The sequence below is a fragment of the Scyliorhinus torazame genome, chromosome 18 (assembly GCF_047496885.1).
Source record: "Scyliorhinus torazame isolate Kashiwa2021f chromosome 18, sScyTor2.1, whole genome shotgun sequence".
Lineage (NCBI taxonomy): Eukaryota > Metazoa > Chordata > Chondrichthyes > Carcharhiniformes > Scyliorhinidae > Scyliorhinus > Scyliorhinus torazame.
In genome coordinates this window covers 76,304,718-76,327,347 of record NC_092724.1, presented here as the reverse complement: position 1 = coordinate 76,327,347, position 22,630 = coordinate 76,304,718, and the positions used below count along the sequence as shown (strand labels likewise).

General features: G+C 46.1%; 1 protein-coding gene across 1 annotated transcript in view; it reads left to right on the top strand.

Moving 5' to 3' along the window:
- The window catches only part of LOC140395321 (unconventional myosin-XVB-like), a 344,508-nt gene that overhangs the window by 303,407 nt on the left and 18,471 nt on the right, over positions 1-22,630 (top strand). The window contains exon 23 of the mRNA XM_072482943.1: positions 14,643-14,776. Coding sequence (XP_072339044.1) covers positions 14,643-14,776 — 134 coding nt within the window. The remainder of the gene's footprint in view (positions 1-14,642; positions 14,777-22,630) is intronic.

The window sequence follows — 22,630 nt, the reverse complement described above, 5'->3', positions numbered from 1 at the left end:
TTGTTTTAAGAAGCCCTCCTGGATGCTCCTTACAAACTCCGCCCCGTCTAAGCCCCTGGCATTAAGTGAGTCCCAGTCAATATTGGGGAAGTTGAAGTCTCCCATCACCACAACCCTGTTGTTTTTACTCTTTTCCAAAATCTGTCTACCTATCTGCTCCTCTATCTCCCGCTGGCTGTTGGGAGGCCTGTAGTAAACCCCCAACTTTGTGACTGCACCCTTCTTATTCCTGATCTCTCCCCATATAGCCTCACTGCCCTCTGAGGTGTCCTCCCGCAGTACAGCTGTGATATTCTCCCTAACCAGTAGCGCAACTCCGCCTCCCCTTTTACATCCCCCTCTATCCCGCCTGAAACATCTAAATCCTGGAACGTTTAGCTGCCAATCCTGCCCTTCCCTCAACCAGGTCTCTGTAATGGCAACAACATCGTAGTTCCAAGTACTAATCCAAGCTCTAAGTTCATCTGCCTTACCCGTAATACTTCTTGCATTAAAACATATGCACTTCAGGCCACCAGACCCGCTGTGTTCAGCAACTTCTCCCTGTCTGCTCTGCCTCAGAGCCCCACTGTCCCTATTCCCTAGTTCTCCCTCAATGCTCTCCCCTTCTGACCTATTGCTCCCGTGCCCACCCCCCTGCCATACTAGTTTAAACCCTCCCGTGTGGCACTAGCAAACCTCGCGGCCAGGATATTTATGCCTCTCCGGTTTAGATGCAACCCGTCCTTCTTCTATAGGTCACACCTGCCCCGGAAGAGCTCCCAGTGGTCCAGATAACGGAAACCCTCCCTCCTACACCAGCTGTTTAGCCACATGTTTAGCTGCTCTATCTTCCTATTTCTAGCCTCACTGGCACGTGGCACAGGGAGTAATCCCGAGATTACAACCCAAGAGGTCCTGTCTTTTAACTTTCTGCCCAGCTCCCTGAACGTCTGCTGCAGGACCTCATGCCCCTTCCTGCCTATGTCGTTAGTACCAATATGTACAACGACCTCTGCCTGTTTGCCCTCCCCCTTCATGATGCCCTCTACCTGTTCGGAGACATCCTGGACCCTGGCACCAGGGAGGCAACATACCATCCTGGAGTCTCTTTCACATCCACAGAAGCGCCGATCTGTGCCCCTGACTATAGAGTCCCCTATTACTATTGCTCTTCTGCGCTTTGACCCTCCCTTCTGAACATCAGAGCCGGCCGTGGTGCCACTGCTCTGGCTGCTGCTGTTTTCCCCTGATAGGCTATCCCCCCGACAGTATCCAAAGGGGTATACCTGTTCGAGAGGGGGACAACCACAGGGGATTCCTGCACTGACTGTCTGCCCTTTCTGGTGGTCACCCATTTCTCTGCCTGCACCTTGGGTGTGACCACATTTATATAACTGCAATCTATGACGCTTTCCGCCACCTGCATAGAACATAGAAAATACAGCACAGAACAGGCCCTTCGGTCCACGATGTTGTGCCGAACCTTTGACCTAGATTAATCATAGATTATCATTGAATTTACAGTGCAGAAGGAGGCCATTCAGCCCCCTGTGTCTGCACCGGCTCTTGGAAAGAACACCCTACCTAAACTCAACACCTCCACCCAGCATCAAGGGCAATTTTGGACACTAAGGGCAATTTATCATGGCCAATCCACCTAACCTGCACATCTTTGGACTGTGGGAGGAAACCGGAGCACCCGGAGGAAACCCACGCACACACGGGGAGGATGTGCAGACTCCGCACAGACAGTGACCCAAGCCGGAATCGAACCTGGGACCCTGGAGCTGTGAAGCAATTGTGCTATCCACAATGCTACCGTGCTGCCCTTAAGAAAAAATAAATCTACATTATATCATTTTACCGTAATCCATGTACCTATTCAATAGCTGCTTGAAGGTCCCTAATGTTTCCGACTCAACTACTTCCACAGGCAGTGCATTCATGCCCCCACTACTCTCTGGGTAAAGAACCTACCTCTGATATCCCTCCTATATCTTCCACCTTCAACCTTAAATTTATGTCCCCTTGTAATGGTTTGTTCCACCTGGGGAAAAAGTCTCTGACTGTCTACTCTATCTATTCCCCTGATCATTTTATAAACCTCTATCAAGTCGCCCCTCATCCTTCTCCGTGCTAATGAGAAAAGGCCTAGCACCCTCAACCTTTCCTCGTAAGACCTACTCTCCATTCCAGGTAACATCCTGGTAAATCTTCTTTGCACCTTTTCCAAAGCTTCCACATCCTTCCTAAAATGAGGAGACCAGAACTGTACACAGTACTCCAAATGTGGCCTTACCAAAGTTTTGTACAGCTGCATCATCACCTCACGGCTCTTAAATTCAATCCCTCTGTTAATGAACGCCCCCCCCCCCCCCCCCCCCCCCCGGAGTACAGGGGTCTGAGGTAGACCCACTGCTCCACCCTAATCCCGATGGGGACATCCTGGATCCACAAACTTGACACTAAGTTGTTCCCCGTTACTGCCCCCAGCCCAGCAACCTCAACAGTGTTTGCAGCTTTTCTTATAGTCTTTTAGCCTCCCGCTCCCCCTCCACAGCCATGGCACCCAGTCCCCGCTTGTAAATGCTTGCGTCCACGAGACCTCCGCCTAAGAGCGGTGGAGCATCGGAGGGGGGGTGGGGGGGGGTGGAGTATTAAGTGTCCAAGATATTAAAATCCATGCAAATGACGGTTTTGCATGGACCCGCCGGCGCAGGGCGCAATCATTGATATTGCTGCCAGTGAGGGACGGGAGCATGGCGTTGGGAGCGGCACCGACCACAGAACAAACGCATTCCATTCCGTGTGATTCTCCGCCCAAATGTGATTCTCACTTCCTGCGCCACGAAGCAGCGAATTCAGCCCATGACCTGTCACTCAGGCCATTTAGAAGTCCACATATACCACATCAACAACATTGCCTTCATCAACCCTCTCTGGACTTACATTTTTCTGGATACAGATGTTCAGGAAACAAAGAACAAAAGAACAAAGAAAAGTACAGCATAGGAATAGGTCCGTCGGCCCTCCAAGCCTGCGATGACCATGCTGCCCATCTAACCTAAAACCATCTACACTCTGGGGTCTGTATCCATCTATTCCCATCCTATTCATGTATTTGTCAAGGTGCCCTTAAATGTCACTATCGTACATGCTTCAACCACCTCCTCCGGCAGTGAGCTCCAGGCACCCACTAACCTCTGTGTAAAAAACTTGCCTCGTACATCTCCTCTAAACCTTGCCCCTCGCACCTTAAACCTATGCCCCCTAGTAATTGATTCTTCCACCCTATGAAAAAGCTTCTAACTATCCATGCTGTCCATCCCCCTCATAATTTTGTAGATTTCTATCAGGTCACCCTTCAACCTCCGTCACTCCAGTGAGAACAAACCGAGTTTATTCAACCTCTCCTCTTGGCTAATGCCATCCATACCAGGCAACATCTTTTGTACCCTATCCAAAGCCTCCACATCCTTCTGGCAGTGTGGTGACCAGAATTAACACCATATTCCAAGTGCAGCCTAACTAATGTTCTGTACAGCTGCAGCATGACTTGCCAATGTTTATGCTCAATGACCCGGCCAATGAAGGCAAGCATGCCGTATGCCTTCTTGACTACCTTCTCTACCTGCGCTGCCACATTCAGTGAACTGTGGACCTGTACACCCAGATCCCTCTGCCTGTCAAAACTCTTAAGGGTTCTGCCATTTACTGTATATTTCCCACCTGTATTAGACCTTCCCAAATGCATTACCTCACATTTGTCCAGATTAAACTCCATCTGCCAGCTCTACGCTCAAGTCTCCAACTGATCTATATCCTGCTGTATCCTGTGACATTCTTCATCACTATCCGCAGTTCCACCAACCTTTGTGTCGTCTGCAAACTTACCTTCAGACCAGTTATATTTTCCTCCAAATCATTTATGTTTACTATAAACAGCAACGGTCCCAGCACTGATCCCTGCAGAACACCACGAGTCACAGCCATCCATTCAGAAAAGCACCCTTCCACCGCTACCCTCTGTCGTCTATCACCGAGCCAGTTCTGTAACTATCTTGCCAGCTCACCTCTGATCCCATGTGACTTCACCTTCTGTACCAGTCTTCCATGAAGGACCTTAAGAAAGGCTTTACTGAAGTCCCTGTAGACCCACTGCCCTACCTTCATCAATCATCTTCGTCACATTGATCAAGTTAGTGAGACACAACCTCCCCTTCACAACACCATGTTGCCTCTCCACTTTCTTCCAAATGGGAGTAAATCCTGTCTTGAAGAATCCTCTCCAATAATTTCCCTACCATTGACATAAGGCTCACCGGCCTGTAATTTCCTGGCTTATCGCAGCTACCCTTCTTAAATAAAGGAACAACATTAGCTATTCTCCAGTCCTCTGGAACCTCACCTGTAGCCAATGAGGATACATAGATTTCTGTCAAGGCTCCAACAATTTCCTCCCTTGCCTCCCTCAGTATTCTGGGGTAGATCCCATCAGGTCCTGGGGACTTATCTACCTTAATGTTTTTCAAAACGCCCACCACCTCTTCCTTTATGATCCCAATGTGACCCAGACTATCTACACACCCTTCCCCAGCCTCATCATCCCCCAAGTCCTTCTCTTTGGTGAATACTGACACAAAGTACTCATTCACTATCTCGCCCATTTCCTCTGGTTCCATGGATAGATTCCCTCCACTGTCCTTGAGTGAGTCATCCCTCTCCCTGGCGGCCCTGTGTGACCTGCCCTCTGCTGCCGCTTCTGGCAGGAAGACGCCATTGATTTAAAAAAAAAAAAAATGCTCCTGGAACAGCACGCTTATGTAAGGAGATGGCGGTCTGCCCGCTGGGCTCCGGGCCTGGGCACTGCTACATCAGGCTGAGGGGGCACAAATGTGCGGGATGGCCGGCTTTCTTGAAAGCCAGTTGCAGCCGGCATAAAAGCCGGTTGCGGATGTTGGGGACTTCTTCCCGCGATCGGGAACACTGCGACCGATCGCTCCGCGACCCTCTCGACACCTGCCCGCGACCCAGCCACATGTCATGAACCTGAGTTTAAAAATGACTGGTGTAAAGGACAGAGAGGGGCAAGCATTCCAAGGGAATTTTCTACAGCAGAATGTGTCCAGTCCAATGAGGAAGGAGGCACTGCTCGAACTAGTTCTTGGGAATGAAGCGGATCAGGTATCAGTGGGAGAACCTTTAGGGGACAGTGACCATTGTATCCTAAGGTTTAGGATGGCTATGGAAAAGGATAATGAACAATTCAGTGTAAGAATAATAAACTGGAGGAAATCCAACTTCAATGGAGGAAGAATGGATCTGGGCTGAATAAACTGAAGACAAAGGTTGGCAGGAAAAACTGTAGCTGAACAATGGATGAGCTTCAAAGAAGAGATGTGTTGGGCACAGTCAATGTATATTCTCTAAAAAGGGAAAAGCAGGGCGTACACATCCAGAGCTCTTTGGATGACAAAGGAGGTAGAAATTCAGATAAAGAAGAAAAAATGTGCTTATGACAGGTGTCAGGTATAAAATACAATTGAGAACCGGGCTGAATACAGAAGGAAGGTGAAAAAACAAAGAAGAGAAGGAGTATGAAAGAAACGGACAGTCAACATAAAAGGGAATCCCAAAGTCTTCGATAGCCACAATGAAAGGGTGGTTAAGGAAGGAGTAGGATCGTTTTTTTGGCCCCTCCCATTGCTTCTTGTGCATTTTTTTTAGCCCCTCTGCTCTCAGAATTAGGCCACTCGGCCCATCGCGTCTGCTCCACCGTTCAATCATGGCTGATATTTTTCTCATACCCATTCTCCTGCCTTTTCCCCAAAACTCCGATCTCCTTATTAATCGAGAACCTATCTATCTCTGTCTTAAAGACACTCAGTGATTTGGCCTCCACAGCCTTCTGCAGCAAAAGGTTCCACAGATTCACCACCATCTGGCTGAAGAAATTCCTCCTCATCTCTGTTTTAAAGGATTTCCCTTCAGTCTGAGATTGTGCCCTCTACTTCTAGTTTTTCCTACAAGTGAAAACATCCTCACCACGTCCACTCTATTAGGCCTCGCAGTATCCTATAATTCCAATAAGATGCCCCCTCATCCTTCTAAACTCCAACGAGGACCCAGAGTCCTCAACCGTTCCTCTGACATATGACAAGCTCTTCATTCCAGGGATCACTCTTGTGAACCTCCTCTGGACCCTTTCCAAGGCCAGCACATCCTCCCCTAGATACGGGGCCCAAAACTGCTTACAATACTCCAAATGGGGTCTGACCAGCCTTATACAGCCTGTAGCGCACAAAGACTCCGAGAGACGAATAGAGTGAAGTCGATGAGGCTTTATTAAGCGTGACTGTTTCCCCCGCAGTTCGGTAGTAGACTGCCTGCGGGGGAGGACTCCAGGTACTTATACTCCGCCTTCAGGGCGGAGCTAGAGGTCAACGTCCAACCAGGACCCGGGATCTGTCAGCCAATGACATCATGGCTGCACAGTCCCACATGACCCCTAATGCATACTACCACATTCACCCCTTGTTAAAAATGAACCCGGCGGGATGATGCTTCGCATGGCGGTAAGGGTTTACAAGGCTGGTCCTGGGAGGAAAACTTTCACATGTTATAACAGTATGTACAAGGTTTTTGTTTTGTTTCAAACTATTTACAGTAATCGTCAGGAAAAGACAAAATGTTCTTGTTAAAAGTCCACATTGTACTGTTAGATCGACGCCACGAGTCGGTCGGGCGGTCTGGTCGTCCGTGTCGATCGCCTCGGCCCCGGTGGTGGTGGTGGTGCTTGTTTCGGTGTTGTCTTCTCCGGGAGCCTTGCGGTTTCAGCTTGGGCTTCATTCCTGGTCGGGCCTGGGAGGAGGACTGATCCTCCTGGGAAGGGGGCGGTCGCGGGGTGCGGCGGTGGCAGGAAGGGGGGGGGTTGGGTGATTGGTGTCGGGGGGGGGTATGTGTGTTGCCGGCGGGCGCCAGATCTCGCAGAGAGACCATGTCCTGTCGGCCGTCGGGGTACTCCACGTAAGCGTACTGCGGGTTCGCGTGCACAGCCTAGGAAGTGCATCCCTGCTCTTGTATTCTAGCCCTCTCGACATGAATGGTAACATTGCATTTGCCTTTCTAACTGCTGACTGAGCCTGCACGTTAACCCTAAGGGAATCTTGAACAAGGATTCCCAAGTCCCTTTGTGCTTCTGATTTCCTAAGCATTTCCTCATTTAGAAAATATTCTATGTCTCTATTCCTCCTTCCAAAGTGTATAACCTCACACTTTTCCTCATTGTATTCCATCTGCCACTTCTTTGCCCACTCTCCTAGCCTGTCCAAGCCCTTCTGCAGCCCCCCAGCTTCCTCAATACAACCTATCCCTCTACATATCTTTGTATCATCTGCAAACTTAGCAACAGTGCCTTCAGTTCCTTCTTTCTAAAGTTTAGTTTAAAGGAATGAATCATGGCAGGACAGTTCCAAGGTGTGGTCTGCTCCTCTTGCTCCATGTTGGAGGCTGGGGACAGTTCCAGTCCCCAGGGTCAGCATGTGTGCAGGAAGTGTCTCCAGTTACAGCTCCTGGAAGCTCGAGTTTCAGAGCTGGAGCGGCGGCTGGAGACACTGTGGAGCATCCACGAGTTGGAGAGCATTGTGGATAGCACGTATAGAGAGGTGGTCTCACCTCAGGCTCAGACTCTGCAGACAGGAAGGGAATGGGTGACCATCAAACAGAGAAAGAGAGCGAGGCAGGTAGTGCAGGAATCTCCTGTGGACATTCCCCTGCAGAACAGATATACCGCTTTGGATACTGTTGAGGAAAATGGCCTCTCAGGGGAAAACAGCAACAGCCAATCTCGTGGCATCACGGTTGGTTCTGCTGCAGAGGGGAGGGATGATAAGTGTGATAGTGCAATAGTTATAGGGGATTCAATTGTAAGGGGAATAGACAGGCGTTTCTGTGGCCGTAAACGAGACTCCAGGATGGTATGTTGCCTCTCTGGTGTTAGGGTCAAGGATGTCTCAGAGCGGGTACAGGACATTCTGGAGGGGGAGGGTGAACAGCCAGTGGTCGTGGTACACTTCGGTACAAACGACATAGGTAAAAAAAGGGATGAGGTCCTAAAAGCAGAATACAGGGAGCTAGGAAGGAAGTTAAGAAATCGGACCTCGAAGGTAGTGATCTCAGGATTACTACCGGTGCCACGTGCTAGTCAGAGTAGAAATGACAGGATATATAGGATGAATCCGTGGCTGAAGGGATGGTGTCAGGGCTCCTTTTCCAATCAACTCTGCCCAGTTCCTTCCTCATGTCTTTGTAGTTACCCTTATTTAATTGTAATACCGTTACATCTGATTCCAAACTCTCAAACTGCAGGGTAAATTATTTCATATTGTGGTCACTGCTCCCCAAGGGTTCCTTCACCTTAATTGCGCTCTGGGAAGGTGAGTGAACTGATATATTTGGGCAGCGGCTGAACCCGAGACACTACACGTGTAGTGTCTCCCACCCGCTCTCCTCATCTAACCAAAAAGAAAAAACTGTGGTGTGTTGATAAGGTAAGGTTTTTCTATTTCTATTTCTTTTTATCGTGTGATTGGTAACAATTTTTCTTTTTTTTTCCTTTTTCATTTATCTATTATTTGATATTATAGTTGGACTAAGTTAAGTTTAAGATTAAAAATGGCAGGAGATCTCAGACCCGTGTTATTTTCCTCTTGTTCAATGTGGGAGCTCAGGGATGTGGCTGATGTCCCGGAGTCCTTCACGTGCGGGAAGTGTGTCAAGCTGCAGCTCCTGTTAGACCGCATGACGGCTCTGGAGCTGCGGATGGACTCACTTTGGAGCATCCGCGATGCTGAGGAGGTTGTGGATAGCACATTTAGCAAACTGGTCACGCCACAGATTAGGATTGCTGTGGGAGAAAGGGAATGGGTGACCAAAAGGCAGAGAAAAAGCAGGAAGGCAGTGCAGGTGTCCCCTGCGGTCATCTCCCTCCAAAACAGGTATACCGTTTTGGATACTGTTGAGGGAGATGGCTCACCAGGGGAAGGCAGCAGCAGCCAGGTTCATGGCACCGTGGCTGGCTCTGCTGTACAGAAGGGTGGGAAAAAGAGTGGAAGGGCGAGAGTCATAGGGGATAGGAGATGGTGCAGGAGGGAGGGGTTCAGAGTTTTGGGACATTGGGACCGGTTCTGGGGGAGGTGGGACTACTACAAATTGGACGGTGTACACCTGGGCCGGATTGGAACCAATGCCCTTGGGGGTGCTTTTGCTAGCGCTGTTGGGGAGGGTTTAAACTAATGTGGAAGGGGGATGGGAACCAAATGAGGAGGTTAGTGGACAGTTAAGGAGGTAGTAACTAAAGTCTGTAAGGAACTAGATCATGAAGTCAGCATGACTAAGGAGAAGAGTAGGCAGGGAGCAGATGATGAACGCAAAGGGACTGGTGGTCTGAGGTGCATCTGTTTTAATACAAGAAGTGTAGTATTTAAGGCAGATAAACTTAGGGTTTGGATTAGTACCTGGGAGTATGATGTTATTGATATTACTGAGACTTGGTTGAGGGAAGGGCATGATTGGCAACTAAATATCCCAGGATATCGATGCTTCAGGCGGGATAGAGAGGGAGGTAGAAGGGGTGGAGGAATTGTATTACTGGCCAGAAAGGATATCACAGGTGTGCTGAAGGAGGGCACTATAGAGGACTCGAGCAGTGAGGCGATATGGGCAGAGCTCAGAAATAGGAAGGGTGCGGTAACAATGTTGGGGCTGTACTACAGACCTCCCAACAGTGAGCGTGAGATAGAGGTACAAGTATGTAAACAGATTATGGAAAGATGTAGGAGCAGTATGTAAATAGTCCAATTCGGGAAGGGGCCATACTGGACCTGGTGTTGGGGAATGAGCCCGGCCAGGTGGTTGAAGTTTCAGTAGGGGATTACTTTGGGAATAGTGATCACAATTCCGTAAGTTTTAGAATACTCATGGACAAAGACGAGAGTGGTCCTAAAGGAAGAGTGCTAAATTGGGGGAAGGCCAACTATACCAAAATTCGGCAGGAGCTGGGGAATGTGGATTGGGAGCAGCTGTTTGAAGGTAAATCCACATTTGATATGTGGGAGGCTTTTAAAGAGAAGTTGATTAGGGTGCAGGACAGACATGTCCCTGTGAAAATGAGGGATAGAAATGGCAAGATTAGGGAACCATGGATGACAGGTGAAATTGTGAGACTAGCTAAGAGGAAAAAGGAAGCATACATAAGGTCTAGGCGACTGAAGACAGACGAAGCTTTGGAAGAATATCGGGAATGTAGGACCAATCTGAAACGAGGAATCAAGAGGGCTAAAAGGGGTCATGAAATATCTTTAGCAAACAGGGTTAAGGAAAATCCCAAAGCCTTTCATTCATATATAAGGAGCAAGAAGGTAACAAGAGAAAGTGTTGGCCCACTCAAGGACAAAGGAGGAAAGTTATGCGTGGAGTCAGAGAAAATGGGAGAGATTCTTAACGAGTACTTTGCATCGGTATTCACCGAGGAGAGGGACATGACGGAGGTTGAAGTCAGGGATAGATGTTTGATTATTCTAGGTCAAGTCGGCACAAGGAGGGAGGATGTGTTGGGTATTCTAAAAGGCATTAAGGTGGACAGGTCCCCAGGTCCGGATGGGATCTATCCCAGTTACTGAGGGAAGTGAGAGAGGAAATAGCTGGGGCCTTAACAGATATCTTTGCAGTATCCTTGAACACGGGTGAGGTACTGGAGGACTGGAAAATTGCTAATATTGTCCCCTTGTTTAAGAAGGGTAGCAGGGATAATCCAGGTAATTATAGACCGGTGAGCCTGACGTCAGTGTTAGAGAAGCTGCTGGGGAAGATACTGGGGGATAGGATCTATTCCCATTAGGAAGAAAATGGGCTTATCAGTGATAGGCAACATAGTTTTGTGCAGGAAAAGTCATGTCTTACCAACTTATTAGAATTCTTTGAGGAAGTGACAAAGTTGATTGATGAGGGAAGGGCTGTAGATGCCATATACATGGACTTCAAGTAAGGCATTTGATAAGGTTCCCCATGATAGGCTGATGGAGAAAGTGAAGTCTCATGGGGTCCAGGGTGTACTAGCTAGATGGATAAAGAACTGGCTGGGCAACAGGAGACAGAGTGTAATAGTGGAAGGGAGTTTCTCAAAATGGAGAACTGTGACCAGTGGTGTTCCACAGGGATCTGTGCTGGGACCACTGTTGTTTGTGATATACATAAATGATCTGGAGGAAGGTATAGACGGTCTGATTAGCAAGTTTGCAGATGACACTAAGATTGGTGGAGTAGCAGATAGTAAAGGGGACTGTCAGAGAATACAGCAGTTTATAGATAGATTGGAGAGTTGGGCGGAGAAATGGCAGATGGAGTTCAATCCGGGCAAATGTGAGGTGATGCATTTTGGAAGATCCAATTCAAGAGCGAACTATACGGTAAATGAAAAAGCCCTGGGGAAAATTGATGTACAGAGAGATCTGGGTGTTCAGGTCCATTGTACCCTGAAGGTTGCTGCACAAGTCGATAGAGTGGTCAAGAAGGCATTCCTTCATCGGAAGGGGTATTGAGTACAAGAGTTGGCAGGTCACGTTACAGTTGTATAAGACTTTGGTTCGGCCACATTTGGAATATTGCATACAGTTCTGGTCGCCACATTACCAAAAGGATGTGGATGCTTTGGGGAAGGTTCACCAGGATATTGCCTGGTATGGAGGGCGCTAGCTATGAAGAGAGGTTGAGTAGATTAGGATTATTTTCATTAGAAAGACGGAGGTTGAGGGGGGAACCTCATTGAGGTCTACAAAATCATGAGTGGTATAGACAGGGTGGATAGCAAGAAGCTTTTTCCCCAGAGTGGGGGACTCAATTACTAGGGGTCACGAGTTCAAGGTGAAAGGGGAAACATTTCAGGGAGATAAACGTGGAAAGTTCTTTACGCAGAGGGTGGTGGGTGCCTGGAACGCATTGCCGGCGAAGGTGGTAGAGGTGGATATGATAGCGTCATTTAAGATGTATCTAGCCAGATACATGAATGGGCAGGGAGCAGAGGGATACAGATCCTTAGAAAATAGGCGACAGTTTAGATAGAGGATCTGGATCGGCGCAGGCTTGGAGGGCCGAAGGGCCTATTCCTGTGCTGTAATTTTTCTTTGTTCTTAAGATCCCTAATCAAGTTTGCCTCATTACACATCACCAAATCCAGAATTGCCTATTCCCTAGTGGGCTGTCACAAGCTGCTCCAAAAAAACATCTCTTCGAAATTCCACAAATTCCTTTTCTTGGGATTCACCACCAACCTGCTTTTCCCAGTACCTGCATATTGAAGTCCCCCATGATTATTATAATATTGCCTTTTTATATAAGCCTTTTCTGTCTCCTGATTTATTTTCTGCCCCACATCCTAACTACTGCCGGGGGGCCTGTACATAACTCCCATCAGGGTCTTTTTACCTTTGAAGTTCTTCAACTGTATCATGGAACATAGAACATACAGTGCAGAAGGAGGCCATTCGGCCCATAGAGTCTGCACCGACCCACTTAAGCCCTCACTTCCGCCCTATCCCCGTAACGCAATAACCCCTCCTAACCCTTTTGCTCACTAAGGGCAATTTATCATGGCCAATCCACCTAACCTGGACATTTTTGGACTGTTGGAGGAAACCGGAGCACCCGGAGGAAACCCACGCAGAGATCCCACAGAGATTCTATGCTTTCTGATCCTATATCACTCTTTGCGATCGATTTAACTTCATTCCTTGCTAACAATGCAGCCCCGCCCCATCTGCCTGTCCTTTCGATAGGATCCATATATCCTTGGATATTTAGATCCCAGCCCTGATCTCCTTGCAGCCATGTCTCTGCGATGCCCACAACATTGTACCGGCCAATTTCAATGTGCGCCACAAGCTCATTTACCTTGTTCCGTATACCGCGCGCATTTAGGTACAACACCCTCGATTCTGCATTGACCACCTCCCTTCTGACACTTGTCACCTTTTTTGCTCTGCCTGAGGTAAGATTCCAGCTACCTTCAATACTCTCTGTTCTATTACGTGGTCTGGAAACTTCACTAGCCTCTCCTGAGCCTTTGATTCCTTTAACTAGTTGAAAATCCTCCTTATTAACTTGCACTTCTACCCTCTCCTTTAAAATTGATTTTCTAATTTTCCATGTAACTGAACCATCCCACACACTATTTTGTTTAAAGCCGTATCTACAGCCCTAGTTATACGATTCGCCAGGACTCTGGTCCCAGCATGATTTAGATGAAGACCGTCCGATCGGAACCCCAATGCTGATGCCAATGTCCTATGAATTCAAACCCATTCCTCCCACACCCATCAATGAGCCGCCCATTTACCTCCTCAATCTTATTGACCCTGTGCCAATTAGCTCATGGCTCAAGTAGTAATGTGGAGATTATTACCTTTACGTTCTCGTTCTGTTTTTCTGCACCTCGGCGCTCCAAAACAAGTTTCAGGTCAGTGACCCTTGACCAAAACCATTCTCGCATTTTCTACTTTTATTTTATATTTGCAGATCATGTAAGGGTGGCAGATTTCCTTGGGGTTCACAACAATTAGCGATCATTTCAATGGTCTCATTACTGAGACTGGCGTTCATACCAGATTTATTAATGAATTCTATTATTAATATTCATAGAACCATAGAATTCCTATAGTGCAGAAGGAGGCCATTTGTTCCATCGAGTCTACATCTACCTTTTGAAAGAGTACTTCACCCAAGCTCACTCACCTGCTCTTAATCTAACCTACACATCTTTTTGGACACTAAGGGTAATTTAGCATGGAAGCTTTGACATTGGCCATCAACTGCTGTATTACGGTGAATTCCATAGGTATGCTGATGGAGGTCACCACTATGTTGGAAAGAGTGGGCTTCAAAATCTATGCAAAGCCTTGTGCCAACATGGTGTCAAATTCCTCCATGTGCCTTGGAAGTGTACACAGTTTTTCTCACAAGCTTTCCAGTGCACTGAGTATGCAGCATGCAGCCGGCGGCATGTTGTACGGCGCGACTGCTGCAGGTCGTCACCGTGCGCATGCGTGGCCACAGACCCGGCAATTCTCCGTCCGTATCTGCAGGTAAAACCCGGGGCTTTACGTGGCGCAGCTGCTAGCCACCCAATGGCGGAGCATCGGTATGGGGCGGCGACGACTTTTTGGTCGGAAGACTAGACACATGCTCTGGACGTAGCCTAAAAATCGGAGAATCCAGCATCAAGTGTCGTCTCTGAGCTAGTGACTGCAAACGTATGATGGTATTTCTTAACTTTCATTGTCCTTCCCTCTTCTTCCTAGAGACATTGTTGTTTTTTGAGCAGTTTATATGTTAAATGAGTGACTGACCATGGTGGAATCAAGAGAATATGCTCCTGTTATAGCGTAGAATTTTCAGATGGCTACATTTCCATTGTTGTAAGGCCTACATGAGGTATAAAGTGTCTCAAATATGTTTGAATGTCATGAGCAGCACTAATACAGGTCAAAACAGTCCACTGGACAAGAAGCATGATACAGCCAAGTGAGACAATCCTGATTCCTTACCATTCTCTGCTCGCTATATACGTACTCAGAACGGAACTTAACCTTCTCTTTTTCTCTGCTCAGGTACAGTGACATCTATGCCCCTGTTTGGTTACAACGTCTTTGTGGCAAAGAAGACCAGTGAGCATCAGATTCCAACTCCTTGCCTTATCGCAGTCGATCAGGAAAATTTGATTATTTTAAATGAAAAAACCACGGTATGGTTATCTGCATGTACCACATAGTTTGTAAATCTGCTCAATAAAACAAAGTTGATAACAGGGATACTAATCTTTTGGACACTAAGGGGCAATTTATCATGGCCAATCCAAATAACCTGCCCATCTTTGGACTGTGCGAGGAAACCGGAGCACCCGGAAAGTTGCGCACACAGGGAGAAACATTAGCGGTCCCCGAGGGGGTGGAGGATGGGGGGGTGGGCTCCCATTTAGGGGTCCCTATGGGGTATCTCCCTATTTAGGTGTTCCATGGGGGGGGGGGGGAAAGAGTGGGTCAGGGGTCACCCCCATACTTGGGAGAAGGGGGGCATCGAGGTTCCCTGGGGGTGATGGGTTGCTTTGCAATGTGGGGGCGTGGGGACTGATTTGTGGTGCAGCGGTTGGCCAGCAGTGGGACTTCGCTGTCGGGGTACCTGTTCAAAATGGCGGCTCGATAGCAGAATTTCTTTGGGAATACTTTGTATTCGATGGCATGCATAAATTTGCGAGGGATACTGAATTGCTTTGGGATTTGCACTCCCAGGGTTAGTAGCAATTCTGCTCTGGCGGGTGTTATGGACGAGGCATTTTCAGAATCCCAAAATGTATCATGGAGTTCAACCAACCTCTCCCTTTAATGGATTTGTTGCTTTTCCTAACACACGGCTTTTTCCCTAGGTGTGGGATTACAATTATGGACACGTGGGTTTTTACACACAAAACACTGTTTATTCCATGATCTCTTAACACCCCTTACTTCAAAGATAACTCAGAAAATATTGCAACAGTAAATAATTCCTTAAAATGTTCCTTCAAACTTCCAAGAGACTTAACACCTTTAAACAAAATCACATCAGGTTAAAGGCTTCACTATTATAAGTTTAAATCACCCAAATGATCCAGAGATAGTCTTTCATGGCAGAGATCCAGCTCACTGCAAAACACAGACACACACCCAGCTCTTTTCCTCCAAAACTGCAAAACTAAACTGCAAAATGGCTGACCTGACCTCAGCGCCACCCACTCTCTGACATCACTGTTTTCTTAAAGGTACATTGCTTAAACATCCATGTCTTAAAGGTACTCTCACTTCCCCAAAGAAAAAAAAATAAACCATCAACTTCAAGATGGTTTCATTTTTCACTTTTGCACCATCCACTGAGAAACGTACACAGTAAATATACCTTTTCGTTTTTTAAAAAAAACAACACACGCAAACAGGTATAATAATATCGTCTATTTTTCTTTGTTGTTCTTCCTCCAACCGAAATCCTTCTCGATTGACAGTCTCTTTGAACAAAGTCTCTGCACGATCCGTCCATTTCTCTATGCCTCGGCATTTCTCTTCAGAATCAGATAATTTAGTTCAATCTGACCACAGAGTCCCTTGCAATTCTCCAATACAGGAGCATTGGTGATCACAGCTTTCAGGCAGTCAAATGCCTGTTGAAAGTCCGCTGTCCATTGACAATTTTTAGGTTTCTTTAGCAAGTCCATCAGTGGAGTAATCACGCCACAAAACATTTGCACAAGGGTTCGATCAAATTCATTCATGTTAAGAAATCGCATTATTTCCCTTTGCCTTGAAGGTATCAGAAACTCCGCAAGGAAAGTGATTCGGGCTTCTCCAAATTCACTTTCGGCTAGGTTCATCACAAAACCCGCCTCCTGAAGTCGATCGAAGAACTCCATACGATATTTTAAATGTGCTTTCCATGTCTGGAAGTTGTAAATAAAAGCAGATTGTCCCACTTTCTCCATGCAATCCTTCAATGGTGAGACAGGATAAGAGTCCGTTCTTGTAACTGCATTCACCTTTTGGTAGTCCACACACAACCATTGGGTACCATCTGGTTTAGCTACCATCACTATGGGTGAGCTCCATTGGCTGCAACCCACTTCAATTATGCCATTCTTCAGCATACTCTCAATCTCTCTGTTAACCTATGCCAATTTTAAAGGATTAACAAAGAACAAAGAACAAAGAAATGTACAGCACAGGAACAGGCCCTTCGGCCCTCCAAGCCCGTGCCGACCATGCTGTCCGACTAAACTACAATCTTCTACACTTCCTGGGTCCGTATCCCTCTATTCCCATCCTATTCATGTATTTGTCAAGATGCCCCTTAAATGTCACTATCGTCCCTGCTTCCACCACTTCCTCCTGTAGCGAGTTCCAGGCACCCACTACCCTCTGCATAAAAAACTTGCCTCGTACATCTACTCTAAACCTTGCCCCTCTCACCTTAAACCTATGCCCCCTAGTAATTGACCCCTCTGCCCTGGGGAAAAGCCTCTGACTATCCACTCTGTCTATGCCCCTCATAATTTTGTAGACCTCTATCAGGTCTCCCCTCAACCTCCTTCGTTCCAGTGAGAACAAACCGAGTTTATTCAACCGCTCCTCATAGCTAATGCCCTCCATACCAGGCAACATTCTGGTAAATCTCTTCTGCACCCTCTCGAAAGCCTTCACATCCTTCTGGTAGTGTGGCGACCAGAATTGAACACTATACTCCAAGTTGAACACTATACTCCAAGTAAATTAAGTCTATATGGATGTTGTTTGATAGGAACAGCATTTCCCACATCTACATCATGTATAGCCATTTTAGTACTTCCCAATTTAGCTCTACAAACTTGCCCATGCGATATCAATAGCTCTTTCAGGTCAGTTCGTTTTTCCTGTGGAAGGTAATTTAACAATTCATCCCAATTTTTAAGAACATTCTCATTTTCCAATTTAATTTGAGGTATGTCAAATTCACAGTCATCTGGATTTGGTTCGTCACTTTGAGTTAGAATCATTAAAACCTACTTTTCTCTCCTTCCCTTTCAAAGTACCTTTTAAGCATATTCACATGACACACTCGGTGAGTCTTCTATCTGGTGTTTTTACCACATAATTCACCTCACTTAATTTCCTTTCAATCTGATACGGTCCACAAAACCTAGCTTTTAAAGGCTACCACTACGAACTTTGGATTTCTTGTCCGCTACCCGTTTCATCACATTTTGTGCAACTTTCAAATGTTGCCTAGCCAATTCACCTACTCTATTTAATCGTTCCCTAAAATTTGATACGTAATCCAAAAGTGTAATTTCCGATTTCTCACCCACCAATTTTTCCTTAATCAATTTAAGTGGTCCTCTTACCTCATGACCAAAAATTAGTTCAAAAGGACTAAATTTGGTAGACTCATTAGGTGCATCCCTAATTGCAAACAATACGAATGGGATTCCTTCATCCCAATCCTCTGGATAATCTTGACAATACACCCTCAACATTGTCTTTAATGTCTGATGCTACCTTTCTAACGCTCCCTGCGATTCTGGATGGTACGCAGTTTATTTAAATTGTTTTATTCCTAAGCTACACATAACCTCTTTGAATAACTTTGAAGTAAAATTTGTTCCTTGATCCGATTGAATTTCTGTGGGTAGTCCATATCTAGTAAAGAATTTAAGTAACTCCTCCACAATCCTTTTAGCTGTAATATTACGTACTGGAATGGCCTCTGGAAACCTAGTAGACACATCCATTACAGTCAAAAGATATTGATTCCCACTTTTTGCTTTAGGAAGCGGTTCTACACAATCGATTAGGACCCTTGTAAAAGGTTCCTCAAATGCTGGAATGGGTATTAAGGGCGCTGGTTTTATCACTGCTTGAGGTTTCCCTATCACTTGACATGCGTGACATGATTGACAAAATTTAACTACATCTTTATGTAGTCCAGGCCAATAAAAATGTTTCTGGATTTTAGCTTGAGTTTTCCTTATTCCCAAATGACCTCCCACTGGTACCTCATGTACAACTCGCAACACCTCCTTTCTGTACCCTACCGGCAATACTACTTGATGAACTCCTGCCCACTTTTCATCCACCTGCATATGTACAGGTCTCCATTTTCTCATCAAGACATAATTTTTGCGGTAATAACACTCTGGTATACTCTCAGATTCCTCTTCCGCATGTGCTTTCTGATATATCCGTTTTATTTCTACATCTTTCTGTTGTAACTCCGCCAATTTTCCTGAACTAAAAATATCCGCCTCATCCTCCACCTGTTCTTGTTCTTTTTCAACCATCTGATCAAAAATCGTTTCTGATAATTGCACTTCAACTTCATCTTCACTCTTTGATTTCTCCTCTTGTCTTAACCTGTGACTTTGCGACCTTGTTACTACACAATATGGAAAAATCCCAGGATATTCGTCCTTCAACACTTCAGTTGACTGATTTTCCACTGGCTTATCAACCACAGTAGGCATCACTCCCACCTGCGATCCAGCTATATCATTACCCAAGATAAACTGTATTCCTGTACAAGATCGTTTATCTATTACTCCTACTACCACTTCACCACTCTTCACTGGACTTTCCAGCTTTACCTTATATAATGGAACGCTACTCCTCTCACCCTGAATTCCACATATCACCACCTTTTCTCGAAACATTCTTCCCAAACTACATAATTCCTCATCTCTTACTATTAAAGATTGACTCGGCCCTGTATCTCTTAAAATTGTGACTTCTTTACCTGCTCCTCCTGATATACATGAGTAAACTTTACTCACACAAGTAAATTCATTAAAGACATCTGGCACCTTCTTCTCAATCACCTCTTGATCAGGCTGTACAATCGTTTGCACCTCCTTCGCTTCCCTTGGGCTTTCCTTTACCACTCTAACAAACCCCACTGTCCTATCCTGTTTTACCACATCAGCCTTCCCAGGGCTTTTCTTCAACCACCAACACTGTGACTTTACATGGCCTAGTTTATTACAGTGAAAACATTTGAAACTTTTAATTTCTTTTCCACCCTCCTGGATTTCTTTTTTAATCTGAGGTACACTCTCTTTATTGTCTCCCATCAGATCACCTTTTCCTTTACCATTTGAGTATTTCTCATGTCCCCAGTTTCTATCCCTCACCGGCTGAAACTGATAGAACATAGAACATTACAGCGCAGTACAGGCCCTTCGGCCCTCGATGTTGCGCTGACCTGTGAAACCACTCTAAAGCTCATCTACACTATTCCCTTATCGTCCATATGTCTATCCAATAACGATTTGAATGCCCTTAGTTTTGGCGAGTCCACTACTGTTGCAGGCAGGGCATTCCACGCCCTTCCTACCCTCTGAGTAAAGAACCTACCTCTGACATCTGTCTTGTATCTATCTCCCCTCAATTCAAAGCTATGTCCCCTCGTGCTAGACATCACCATTCAAGGAAGAAGGCTCTCACTGTCCACCCTATCCAATCCTCTGATCATCTTGTATGCCTCAATTAAGTCACCTCTTAACCTTCTTCTCTCTAACGAAAACAGCCTCAAGTCCCTCAGCCTTTCCTCATAAGAAATTCCCTCCATACCAGGAAACATTCTGGTAAATCTCCTCTGCACCTTTTCCAATGCTTCCACATCCTTCCTATAATGCGGCGACCAGAATTACACACCAGAGTTTTGTACAGCTGCAACATGACCTCATGGCTCCGAAACTCAATCCCTCTGCCAACAAAAGCTAACACACCGTATGCCTTCTTAACAACCCTCTCAACCTGGGTGGCAACTTTCAGGGATCTATGTACATGGACACAGAGATCTCTCTGCTCATCCACACTGCCAAGAATCTTACCATTAGCCCAGTACTTTTCTTCCTGCTATTCCTTCCAAAATGAATCACCTCACACTTTTCTGCATTAAACTCCATTTGCCACCTCTCAGCTCAGCGCTGCAGTTTATCTATATCCCTCTGTAACTTGTAACATCCTTCCGCACTGTCCACAACTCCACCGGCTTTAGTCTCATCTGCAAATTTACTCACCCATCCTTCTACGCCGTTCTCCAGGTCATTTATAAAAATGACAAACAACAGTGGCCCCAAAACAGATCCTTGTGGTACACCACTAGTAACTGAACATTTCCCATCAACCACCACCCTTTGTCTTCTTCCAGCTAGCCAATTTCTGATCCAAACTGCTAAATCACCCTGAATCCCATGCCTCCGTATTTTCTACAGTAGCCTACCTTTGGGAACCTTATCAAACGCTTTACTGAAATCCATATACACCACATCAACTGCTTTACCCTCATCCACCTGTTTGGTCACCTTCTCAAAGTACTCAATAAGGTTTGTGAGGCACGACTTACCCCTCACAAATCCGTGTTGACTATCTCTAATCAAATTATTCCTTTCCAGATGTTTATACATCCTATCTCTTATAAACCTTTCCAAGATTTTGCCCACAACAGAAGTAAGGCTCACTGGTCTATAGTTACCGGGGTTGTCTCTGCTCCTCTTCTTGAACAAGGGGGACAACATTTGCTATCCTCCAGTCTTCTGACACTATTCCTGTAGACAAAGATGACTTAAAGATCAAAGCCAAAGGTTCAGCAATCTCCTCCCTAGCTTCCCAGAGAATCCTAGGATAAATCCCATCCGGCCCTGGGGACTTACCTATTTTCACACTTTCCAGAATTGCTAACACCTCCTCCTTATGAACCTCAAGCCCTTCTAGTGTAGTAGCCTGAATCTCAGTATTCTCCTCGACAACATTGTCTTTTTCCTGTGTGAATACTGACGAAAAATATTCATTTAGCAACTCTCTTATCTCCTTCTCGGACTCCAAGCACAACTTCCCACGACTGTCCTTGACTGGCCCTACTCTTACCCTAGTCATTCGTTTATTCCTGACATATCTATAGAAAGCTTTAGGGTTATCCTTGATCCTACCTGCCAAAGACTTCTCATGTCCCCTCCTGGCTCTTCTTAGCTCTCTCTTTAGGTGCTTTCTAGCTAACTAGTAACTCTCGAGCGCCCTAACTGAACCTTCATGTCTCATCTTTACATAAGCCTCCTTCTTCCTCTTGACAAGTGTTTCGACTGCTTTAGTAAACCACGGTTCCCTTGCTTGACCACTTCCTCCCTGCCTGACAGGTACACACTTATCAAGGACACGCAGTAGCTGTTCCTTGAACAAGCTCCACATTTCCATTGTGCCCATCCCCTGCAGTTTTCCTCTCCATCCGATGCATCCTAAGTCTTGCCTCATCGCATCATAATTGCCTTTCCCCCAGATAAACCTCTTGCCCTGCGGTATATACCTTTCCATTACTAAAGTAAACGTAATCGAATTGTGGTCACTATCACCAAAGTGCTCACCTACCTCCAAATCTAACACCCAGATCATTACCCAGTACCAAATCCAATATGGCCTCACCTCTCGTTGGCAGGAAACCCTCCTGCACACATTGGACAAAAACAGACCCATTTAAAGTACTCGAACTATAGCATTTCCAGTCAATATTTGGAAAGTTAAAGTTCCCCATAATAACTACCCTGTTGCTTTCGCTCCTATCCAGAATCATCTTTGCAATCCTTTCCTCTACATCTCTGGAACTTTTCGGAGGCCTATAGAAAACCCCTAACAGGGTGTCCTCTCCTTTCCTGTTTTTAACCTCAGCCCATACTACCTCAGTGGATGAGTCCTCATCAAACGTCCTTTCTGCCACCGTAATACTGTCCTTGAATAACAATTCCACCCCTCCCCCTCTTTTACCACCTTCCCAGCACTTACTGAAATATCTAAACACCAGCACCTGCAACAACCATTCCTGTCCCTGCTCCGAAATGGCCACAACATCGAAGTCCCAGGTACCAACCCATGCCGCAAGTTCACCCACCTTATTCCGGATGCTCCTGGCATTGAAGAAGACACACTTTAAACCACCTTCCTGCCTGCCGGTACACTCCTGCAACTTTGAAACCTCACTACTCTCACCCTCCTGTATACTGGAGCTACAATTCAGGTCCCCAAGCCCCTGCTGAACTAGTTTAAACCCTCCCGAA